At 34.2% G+C, this 12,087-nt stretch overlaps 1 protein-coding gene across 1 annotated transcript; it reads right to left on the bottom strand.

The window, feature by feature from the left end:
- Positions 1 to 3,081: 3,081 nt before the first annotated feature.
- On the bottom strand, positions 3,082 to 5,464 carry LOC141398250 (uncharacterized). Its single transcript, XM_073975525.1, has 4 exons — positions 5,420 to 5,464; positions 5,234 to 5,350; positions 4,957 to 5,175; positions 3,082 to 3,098 (listed from the first exon to the last, which is right to left on the bottom strand). The coding sequence occupies exons 1-4, from the start codon at positions 5,445 to 5,447 to the stop codon at positions 3,082 to 3,084; spliced, it is 381 nt and encodes a 126-aa protein (XP_073831626.1). The 5' UTR covers positions 5,448 to 5,464.
- Between the last annotated feature and the right edge of the window lie 6,623 nt (positions 5,465 to 12,087).

Genomic DNA, 12,087 nt, shown 5'->3' with positions numbered 1-12,087 from the left:
TTCACTATGAATGATCTTTAAACACTATCATGCATCAACACGCATAACAAAAATGAACCAAATTTGTTCTCCGATGTACAACATGTACAATTTTTCTCTCTCTGCTTATTTACACTGAATTTTGCCAAAGCAGCAAAGAGAAAATAGAAAAAAATCACTTCAGAGAGAGAGAGAGAGGGCAGGAAAAGTTCGTCAGACTAGTCGGACAGAGGTCCGACCGAAGTCGGTCAGACGAGTCGGAAAAAACTTCCGACTTTGAGCAGACACGTCGGACGTCCGACATTGTGTTTGCTGGGAATGTAGATGAATATTTAGAAGACGAAAGCTTGACATTTCCATTAATGCTAATTATGTTGATGTACGTGGTCAGATAACAGAGTTGCAGTGTATATGCAGGGATCCCTCAGTTTTAATTGTGTGTAGTGTAACCTTAATCACGCTAAAGATCGCAATTATAGTTCAATACTGACAAATGTTTGCACGAGGTAATTGTTTTGGTCAAGGATAGTGCCAATAATTTTTGATAATGATCGGATAGTATTTAGCGAGTAAAATGGACCATAACTTTTGTGGAAACAATATCCAAATTTAATTTTTAATTAGTAATTTAAATTCTGGGGCATATTCGGACAACTTACGAAAACTAAACTTGAAAACCAACTCTTGACCACTCACTTGATGCAAATTATATCAATGTAGCAGTTTGATAAAGGAATTATTGTAACATCACGGTGCGCCTGAACCAACTTCATGTGGAAGGTGTGAATCTACAATGTTCATAGAAGTGAAAAATAATAATAAAAAAAATCGACGAAGGGATTTTTAAATAAATCGCGGTCAAAGTTCACATTTTTAGGGGTTTTCATTAGGTTTTCACGATTTCGTTTGGAACCGCAATTCCTATTGAAATGGGATTGGACCAAATGTTGTAGCTGTGAAAGTTATCTACATAATTGACCTGTATGATGTTTTCGTAGGGTTTACCTTTTTTGAGATATAGAAGTTCAAATTGGGACAATGCACTTACAGTATCAACTCCTTATAAAACAATGTCAATTACAGTGCGCCCTAATTAACTTTCTTTCTATAGGACTTGCGGTTTCCAAGCAAAATCGTGAAAACCTAAAAAACCCTATAAATGTGAACTTTGATCGCGATTAATTTAAAAATTTTTATGAACATTTTAGTTTCAGAATTCCTAGGTGTAAGTACCTTCCATTTAAAGTTGGTTCAGGTGCACCGTGACATATAAATGTGTTTTCCTTTATAGTTTTTGTTTGTTTATAAAGAACTACGTTTATCTTCCATGCTACAAAATTTCGCAACCATTAGTCCAGTCAAAATAGACGTGCGTTTTAGGGGGGAAATAGCAAAAATTCCCACAAAGCTGAATTTTGGGGGAAAGTTAGGGTTTGCTATTAGAAGCAACGTCCAAAAAGTCCCCATCGATCCCATGTGTGCAAAAAATTATTCGGGGTCAAAGGTCATTTTTGGAGGCATTATTCAGTTATATTTTTTTGATTTTCTCAAAAACGGTAAGACTTAGCAAAAGCCGGCTAAAGTAAAAGTTGTAGATTTAACTATTGTCTATATTTAAAAAAGACTTTCCATTTTCGAGATATTGCGATATAAAGGCCAAATTAAAAATTAGCCGCGTGTTAGGTATTTCCATAAGCTTTCAAACGATATCCACTTTGCAGTAATCGGTTCAGTAGAACCGGGTCTAACCCGGTTTTTAAATCTGGACTTTCGGGTCGAATAACCGGTGAACCGGATCCGCCGCCAATGAGAATAATATTTTTCCGTAATCAGCGCCACAAACCCTACCTTCGGACAAAAATTCAAAAAAATCGGAGAGTTTCCGTTTCCGTTAGGTTTTCGATTACACATGTGGGTTAAATGGACTATTTTTGCATAAAACTACTCTAACATGGAATAACTCTGCTAAACATGCTCCGATTTTGTTGGAATTTTTTTAAATATAGGTATAATTTCGGCCTTCAAAGAAAAATATATTTTTTTGTGGGACAGACCCGGTTACTTCGGTTATTTTAGCCGGTTCGTCTGAATTATTATGAAATTCTATAAAAGTACCACAAGATGACGTTTTTCATCATAGGTACGGCTGTCATTGTAATTTGACTGAAGACATGTCATCTCAAAAATAAGCTAAAACGACAGTGGACAAAGATATAACGCTAATTCCTGATGCCTTACAGAGTCCCTAGCAAAAACTTCATCACGCCATAACGAGGAAGTTCGACTCACGGCGGATCTGTCCTTTGGGATTCTTAATATACACACCAAGGGCTTTCATGTCCAAAAGGAATTATCTCTGCCCCAAAATTTGTGTTCACAGTGTTATCATTTTAATAATTTAAATTGTATTAAAACTTATTGTTTGTGCGATTTATCTTTTTCTGAAAATACAGCTTTACTCAGCATAAGTAATGTTTTTGTATACTAGTCTGAAAATTAACTGACAAACATTTTTTTGTTGTATTTTGTATGTATTTTGTATTTTGTATTTGTTTTTCAAGTTCACAAGTCGACATATTTAGTTTTATCTATAGGCGCTTAAAAAATTGTGGAGATAAGTTTTGTTACACGAAATATCTCAGGGACGATCAACTTTATCCAAAATCGGATTGTTGCTATGGAAAGCTCTCAAAAGATACATATCGACACCTCCAAATAATAGTATGCTAAGTCTGAAAAGTGAGTTTTGCAGGAGAAGCTCTCAAAGTTTACAGCATATATCTCGAGAACGATATGAGATAGAGCTTTGAGTCTTTCACTATTTATAATGAAATTTGAAAAAAATTTTACTGGGATTTCCCAATTTAAATAAATTTTAGCTGATCATAGCTAAAAATGACTTAGCATACTATTGTTTGGAAAAACAACCCCATGTTAGTCAGCTAAGTCGACTTAGCATATTGTGTTACGGAACTTTTTACTCTTATTGGTCGTCTAAGTATACATAACATGTTCTGGTTTGGAACAAACTTATGATCAATTTCGTTTTTTATACTTAGGCGAACTTGTATTTAACTAATTAATTGAATAAGCAAATAATTTTTAATAGTTTTTCAAACCTTTATTGATAAAACAAAAAGTTAAATAATACAATTAATTCAGTTCAATTTTAATTAAAAAAAATAAATAAAATTAATTCAAATATGTATGTTTGAAAAAAGTATTATAAGATTTATCAAAGAGAAAATATTACTATGTTTAATTGTCGTTATCTGACGTGACTACATATTCATTTCCAACAGCGCTATTTAGTTCTCTGTAGAAACGTTGGTGAGCTTTTGGAATTAAATTTTGGTCGCATAGATAGAGGAGATCCCTATGTTTTTCTTCCGTTATAGCAAATTTAGATGTATATGCCCTAGGTATATCTTCGGGAATATTTCGTCCTTTTCTGCACTTTTTGTTTTCATCATATACTTTAATTTCTTTAAATTCTTCATTAAATTCGTGTTTGTAAAACAGTTTATAGTTTTGATCCTTTGACACTTTTATATGCTTGATCTTTGACATATTTATTTTTTCATTTTTTGTATTTTTGGTCCAATTTGTAACTGAAGCAAATTGCTTGAAATCTAAAAAATCCTCATTTTCCATTTCTATGACGTCATACAATGGTTCTGTCTTCTTGGCATTTCTTATTACGGAGTACCATTCCATTGGTGTATATATACGTTTATTTTTCTTGCATTTCTCAATAAGTGCATGAACACTATCACCTTCATTCTGTGTATGGCCTTTTTCGAGAAATGTGTGGCTGATATCGATATTCAGTTTTCGTGAAATCCATATGTAAAATGAGAATACAAATTTGTTTTTGTTTTGTCCACCACAGTTATCAGACCAAAAATTATATTTTGTTGTGCCGAAACTTTCATGTTTTGATGATATGAATCGAAATAGACAAGTCGCCACTTCTACTGCACCTTTTTTTGCGACGGTTTCATCCCAAACATAACAAGAGGCACGATTGGAGTGGAGCTCAAATACTGTGAAGTTATATGCATGTAGCTTTCTTTTGTAGTAAAATGTGCTCACTTCAGCACAAGGTGTTGAGAGAATTTTTTGAAAATCGAAGCTCGCTGTGACAACATTATTGTTATCCATACTCTCTTGTTTGTCAATATTTTTTAACTCTCTCGATTTTTGTTTGCAGAATATATGGTAATTATATTCAGTTTCCATAAGACTCTTTTCATGATCATTCGAGTTTGTGAACTTTTCGCATAAATCGCACTTATCTTTTTTTGGAATGTAGAACGATATGTTAAAAGATCCATTAAGGATGTCACGATATTGTCGTATGGTCGCTTTAAATTTTAAGTCATAGCCGTTTTCAGAGAACCATATTTCGTATAATCGATACATTTGGGCCACAGATGATATTTCACCATCTATGTATTTTTTTTTGTACTCGCTGGCGACAATAGTGAGATTCGACTAATGGGAACTCGTTTATATGATTTATTGCTATTTGTTTTATTCTATTTAAAGGCTCATTTCGAGAAGAAAGCTTTCCTCTTCTGTCAGGTGATATAAATCCTGTATTAACACGCATTTTGCGTATAACGGTTTCGACTTTCTGGTGAGTGATTGCTAGTGTATTCAAGAACATAGGTTTGAATACTTGTTCTCTTACTTCTTTAGTATCTTTTTCATATTTAAGAAAGTACTTTCTTGACTCTTGTTTACGGGAATTTTCAATGTTTCTGCACACATTCTTTGCACATAACGTTATTAAATTTGACATATAGGCCCACTGAAGGTTCTGAGACCCAAGTTTATAAAATTTTTTTAAAATCTGCAATCTATTTTCTTCAGATATTCTCTCAGAGCACTTCATTCTGCAGAATTCTCCACAACCTTTTTTCAATTCCTTTTTTGGTTGCAAAACTCCGATTGTATTTACATACTCCATACCCTGATTTCTTAGAGCTTTAGCTTTATTTTGTTTCCATTGAGATAACCGCCTTTGTCTCTTAGAAGATATTTTCTGTGGTGGTGTTAACTCAGGGATATTTGAATTTTTTCGTGCATGTTTTGGTGTTGAGGAAATGGACTTAGAAGTAGATTCCGTGTCAGAAGATGACTCTGAACTATTTAATGGGTCGTATTCGCTCGAGCTCGCGGGGAATGGCTCTAATAAAAAAATAAATTGCATTATAACACTTATAAATACCAACTACTCGTAACAAACCTATTGAACTGTGATCACTATTCTGACCATATTCATCGGTTGATATTACGTGTGAAATATCACGTAAAAACTCGTGAGTGCCCAAATCGTTTTCAAGAGTGTCCTCCATCACATGTTCTATTGATACAAATTTGTTCAAATAATATATTATAAGCGCAAAAACTAAAGTTTTCAAAAATACCTTACCTGTATATTCCTCGTTATTACTTAGCATGGTCTCTGTATTTTGTGATTTTCCTTTTGATACGCAAAAATAGATCAATTATATAATATAACACCATAAATTAATAAACAGTTACTTTTGACATATTTTGTGCAAATTTCGGTATTTTCCTTTCACTATTGACTTATTTTATTTGTAAGACATTGAACAAATTTGTTCTTTCTACTTCGACTGTTTTGTCCAAACTGTAGTGTGCTATGTACACTTACCCACTCAAACTTTGTTTTCAAGTTCGAGGAGAAACATGGTAACTGTACTTATAAACACAACAAATACAATAAAGACCATGCTAGGTACACATAGCGAAAGCATCAACAAAAAAGTTCCGAGCTATACTATGCTAAGTCTACTTAGCATTCGAATCAACTCAAAAAATTCCAAATTAAAAAATGCTAAGTGTACTTATCACATTATAGTATGGAAATTTCTTTGACCTTCAGTACTATGCTAAGTGAATATTTGTTTATAACTTCTGTTCGGATTGACCAATCATTACCAAAATTTGACAGAATTTAAGTTAAAGGACGTAAAATGTAAAAATGTAAAGAACTTGAAAACATGCTAAGTCGACTTAGCATACTATTATTTGGAGGCGTCGATATGGGAATTTCTGAGTGAAATCGGACACTTTTTCAAAATGAAGTTTTTGATTTCCTTTATTTTTTTTTGCCTAACGCACAGTGGATCCACCCATTGGCCAAAAATAAAAAAATGAATGTCAAAATTTTGGTACAACATCTGGCAACTCTGACAGCTATGACATGGACCTTTTTAAAAATATACTAGTTTTTGTTTTATTCGAACGCAATCTTCTTAAAAATAGCTTCAAAAGTCGGAACATTTGACTAATATTTTTTGTTGTGAGTACAACCTATATTTTATGTGCAAGTAAATATATTCAAAATATCGCGAAACTAATACGTATAGCAAAATATTATAGTGGATTTTGAAGGAGGAGGTAATAGCTTAATTTTCATTAAAAAATAGTGTTTTAGCGTGTTGTGAAATTCTGGTTAGCCGCATTTTTTGTTAGTGTATTTTGCAATGCCAATTCGATCATATACTTAAATTTGACCTAAGGTTTTAGTCATGATGCCCACCAGTGCCCACCTCGGAAATAATTTTCCAAAGTAGTTCATGGGTTTAAGATTATTCAATATTAAAATCAGCTGCCATCTAGTGCCAGACTATAAATGGTGGGCCGCTGACTAAAGCTGCCCTAGAATAGGGTTTCTATGGATATATTAGCGTATAACTCCGTTATCTGACCACGTACATTAACATAATTGGTATCAGTGGCAAGATAAAGAAATCTTCTTCCAAATTTGTCTTACGTTGGTGGTACGTTCCTTCTAGGAAGAACGCTATAAGATCTATATTAAAAATTCTACCAATTTTCAGACAAAAATGTTGATTTTTTTAATCCGCTAATTTGGTTGGATTTTATGTTGTTTTGAAGACTGTTTTGTTTCCCCAAGCCTATTTTAGCATCATAAGATAATCGGGACCTTTGTTAATGTCATTTTGTATTAACAGCATAAAACAATTCTTACCGTATACCCCCTCCAGAGGGGAAAGGGGGGAGAATGTTACGCTCGTGGTTTCTTAAAAGACTCTTCGCAGCAACACAAAGCTGTAACCATCGCATTCGCTTGATATTTACGCGGGAAATATTTTTGGCCACTTTCTCCATACAAGTGGATCCACTGTGTAACGGTTCCAGTGATATCGCGCCTTGAATAAGTTGAATTCTTTAAAAACTATATTCAAAGAAATACTCATAACTTCTTTAATATTGGTTCAGTTTGAAAAAATCTTTTTTGTATGTTTTGTTGTTTTATCAGGTGAGTAATAAAAATTAGAAAAAATGTTTGCACAGTGGACTTGAATGACATTTTCGCGATTTAATATTTAAAATCAGTTTTTAACAATGATTGTACTCTTTGATTTTCTTGATTGTTTTTTGTATTAAACTGCGATCAATTATATGTGACATCTGTTGATTGTATTTATTGTATATATTAGGAATAATATATGTATTAGGAATAATATATATTAAATTGGAATAGATTCGCCACACCCACGTAAATGAAAAAACGGTTTTTTTGTTACCTTTTTACGCAAATAAAATTATTGCCTACACTAAATACATATATAATATTCCCAAAAATTATCAAATGTGAAATCAATACGAAGCTTATAGAATTTACAAAAAAGAACCTATATGCCATTATTCTTAGACTATCGCATATTTCAGATAACACGAGAAAAATAACACCTCCAAAATCCACCCACTACAGCTTGTTGCTACAACGGAGAGAATTACATGTTGTGTTTTTATGACTTCATGGTGCGTTAAGCTTTATTACTGTGCTGTTTGTTTTACTTCTTCTTCATCTTCTTGTTGTCGACACAGATGTTATTAACGGACTTTTGTGTTCATATCTCTTAAAGTTTGCAAACTTCTGGACACTGACTGGTGAGCAGAAAATGATGATGTGGAAGAAATCTAAACTACTTATTGGCTTTGTATAAAGAATGAAATTTGATGACTACTTGGTAGTAAAAATGGCCACAACAATTGTTCTGTGTGTTATGATGATATATCTATTAATATTCAGCTTGCCTAGAGATTTGTTTTGACGACGTTATTGGGAAAAGATATGAAAAAGGACTTTTGTGATGTGGCAAAGTCAAATTAAGTGTCAAACAAATAATTTTGCATAAAATAAGTTTTGTTGTAGCTACTCTTGGTGTTGTAATGCGAAACATGAAAATTCGCAAAATGTAAAAGCTACAGAAAATGTTTACCCATCGAAAATAGCTCTTGGAACCTGGTTGCATGATATCCAAAGCAATTAGGGATGAAAATCGCGGTCACTGCAGTGTGAGATCTCTAATTTCGAAATGGGATGAAATTGGCATTGACTACTGCAGACTATGTGAAGATGAAGATAAAGACAGTCGAACATCTACTCTGCAGGTGTGCCTTGTTGCAAACAAGAAGACACAGAATACTGGGTAGATATGAAATAGCTATTTTGACTTTCCTATCTAGCATAGATTCTATTGTCCTACACAACTATGGTGGATTGGCAAAGGTCCTAACTAACATAATTCTCTTCTAATTATCCTCTTTCGACTTCCAGTAAAGCAATAGACCAACGACACACATCTTCATCTCCATTTCATCAACTCCATCATCATCTTACTACACCATTAACCCTACATCTCTACCTCTTCTGCAACTGTAACACATCATCATCTTACCACACCACTATCTTCACATCATCTTTATCGTGTTTAACACTTTACACTTTCTCATAATTTTTACCATTTTTTATTTTTACCACTATTTTAACATCATCTTCATCACCTCTAACCTACCTACGATGAACACTATAACCTAGATCTAAATTCGCCTCGGTATAACCCGATTGATCGCAATATGATTCACACAATACGCCCCGCAGCATTTTATATGTGATGGGTGGGAGACTTGTGCCTCTGTAGTTTGAACATCCAGTCTTGCCTCCTTCGTTGCTAATCTACTGATACATACTCCTTATCAGTATGTCCCCAAGCCCATCAGCTCCAGTTGCCTTATTGTTCTTCTGCCGATTAATTTCTGTCTTGACCTCAAATGCCGTTGTTTGTGTTTGGTTTTTGGGGTATCTTGATCAAAGCAGATATTCGATACTAAAAGCTTGATGAAATGTTCCTTCCAGATCCTCAGTACACTATCTGTATCAGTTACCAGGTTACCTTACATATCGTGTTTCTCACGCTCACGTTCACCCTGCTCTTTCTTCTTCCTTTTTAAAATGCATACGATATTTTTCCTTGGAGCTTCGTGTTGAAACTGACTGAAGAGTTGCTCTGTATACCGCACCATAGATTTTTAGGTAGTGGTGTTTGGTACCCAAATATATATTTTGTGGAAGTTTGAAGAGATTGTACTATTCTTTGCCACTAGGGTTCCACATGTTCGGGACAAGGAATGCCGTCTTCCAGCAGGTGGGTCAGTTGAGCGGAGTTGGGTTGTGACATCTATTGTGTTTTTCAGCTTCTAAATTGGCTGCTACAACGAAGTGGTCGATGTTCGCTGCTAGATTCGATCAAACATCTAACACACGGGAAGAATGTCTTTTGTCCATCATAACACGATCGATCTGGTTTCTGGTTTTCCCATCTGAGGACCCCACGTGGCCTTGTGTATGTCGTCGTGTTGGAACTTAGTTGGAACCTGTCAAAAAAACTGTATCGAACGTCAAAGTCGGCCTACCAACCAATCAGAATCCGACAACCATGTTACTAGTTTTAACACGCTCAAATTTGTCGTGTAAACATTTTTTTAAGATAGCGCCATTTTTGTTTAAAGCAGAGACGCGCTTCTTTGCAAAGACAGTAGCGAGGGCGCCCACTGTGTTGTTTTTGCATTTGCTACACTCTCTTACTTACAGTGTAAGTGAGTGAAAACAATCAATAAGCATCACGTGGTTGTTGTTTTCTTCACTCATACATACACACATACTAAAACATTGATGGAAATTCTTGGGCGGCGCTGGTTTAAAGAGAAGTGAACAATTTACAACTTTTAGTGTACGGTAACGGTTTTTGTGGTAAAATGTGTAAAAGCGGTAAAAAGTGTAAAAACTTTTTAGCTCTGGAACAAAGATAAAATTGGATAAAATATAATTTCGAAGGGTTGATGAAGATGACATATTTGGGATCCGAAAATTAATAATGTAAAAACCATATCGTGTAAAGTACCCATAAGATCTTTTGGGGTCACATGATATGTTGTTGTTAACAGTTTTACCGATTTTAGCCGATTTTAACAATCCAATGTAAAAGGCTATGCTCTGGAATGGATCAATGAATTCACATATTTTATTCCAAACACTTTTATTTATATGTCCACCCTTTATAGCGATTTAATAATCATTTGTGTAATGCTTAAAAGCCTCCTATGGTTTAATAGTAAAATTAAACTGCATATATAAAATAGAAAAGTGTACATCATAGATACAGATATACATAGCTAAACAGATGAGAGGACAGTTGTCAAACTGTTTGGTGTTGGGATCTTATAATTGATAAGACATTAAGACCTACAAAAAAACCAAAAGGTAGGTATTTTTAATTGTTGTTCTAATAAAGTAATTTTAACATTTTGAACCACATGTTAAATGTATGTAATTGTTATTTGTCAAAAATAATTTTCTGTTGTTTTTCATTCAAATTATTTGGCCTTTGAATGACAAGGAACCTGAAACAGAATGTATCATACAAAGTTGTAATGTGAAGGATGTTCCACAAATTAATGTCTAATTGTGATATTTTAATTTGTGATAAATGTTTAAATGGGTGCCACCGTGGTGCAATGGTAGGCACGCCCGCCTTGCACTCTAAAAAATGAAAAATCCACTGACTTTACTAACAAATTGCACATTGAATAAACTCACGTATAGTTTAGGAGTTACCCTCAGTCGTTCAATCCAAAAAAATACCACACTATAGTTCCGAAAATTACGAATGTATCGGTTTGAGATTTAATTTGCAACACTTTGGTGTTTGTTTATCCGGTCTTGCGTACATGTTTGGAGTCTAAAGATCCGACTACGTACACTTTTTTAATATGTTATGCCTACAAACCTACTGCAGGGATTTTCATGAAATTTGCAGACAATGTGGTGAAAATATATTTTGATTAATTTTGCAGGTAGTGAGGTATCTCCCGTGTCCCTTCTTTTAACGCTATTTAAGTAAAAATTATGGACGTATTGGTTTGAAAATTAGTTTGAGTAAAAATTTTGGTTGCATCTCAGAACCTAGATACTTCTATGGAGCCTAAAGCCACGAAAACACCTACTTTATAAATATGCATTATCTCCAAAACTACTGAACTGTTTTTCATGAAATTCGCAGAGCATTGATCATTCATTTTATTTCTTATTTGGATCCAAAGTACTCGATCACGCCCATACATACATAATATATATGTTCCCACCAGGGACGTACGCACGAGGAGCATAGGGCCACAACAAAATTATTCCATTTTAGTATATTTAATGCTAATCGTTTAATTTCACTCCAACTTCGTTCCATACTTGCTGCTTCTGCCCCAACAGACATTGTCCATGTATTTGCCGGTCTACCCCTTCTTCGGCTATCTTGTGGATTCCACTCAAGCGCTTGTCTGGCAATGTCGTCTCTATTCTTCCATAGGGTATGACCTATCCATTTCCTTATGTTTATTTTCCCACCACAGTGAAATATTAGGCTATTAGCATAATTTTAAAAAAATATCATCTGTAATATGGATTTTGGAAAAAAGTGGTGAAAAATATCCGCGTTCGAATTGTATTCGCGAATATGTCGAATAGAGATATAAAGTGCTTGGAGGATATAAACAGTTCAGCCCGAACATAAAGCCTTTTCTTCTTTAAAGTACATATGATTGTAAGAAAATAATATTCTTTAATATCATAAAAACACCAAAACTTTACTATTTTACCAGAAGTGATAGAATCCGTGAAAACCAACTAAAAAATTCCCTGGTTCCCACAACGATATGGGACCTACTTTTTATCGCCGAGTCCGAACGGCATGTCTAGGACACCACTTG

This window comes from Musca autumnalis, unplaced genomic scaffold (assembly GCF_047663935.1).
Source record: "Musca autumnalis isolate F117 unplaced genomic scaffold, ASM4766393v1 scaffold_3, whole genome shotgun sequence".
In the NCBI taxonomy this organism is placed as follows: Eukaryota; Metazoa; Arthropoda; class Insecta; order Diptera; family Muscidae; genus Musca; species Musca autumnalis.
Note: the sequence above shows the minus strand (reverse complement) of the source record. Positions and strands in the feature narration are given on the sequence as shown.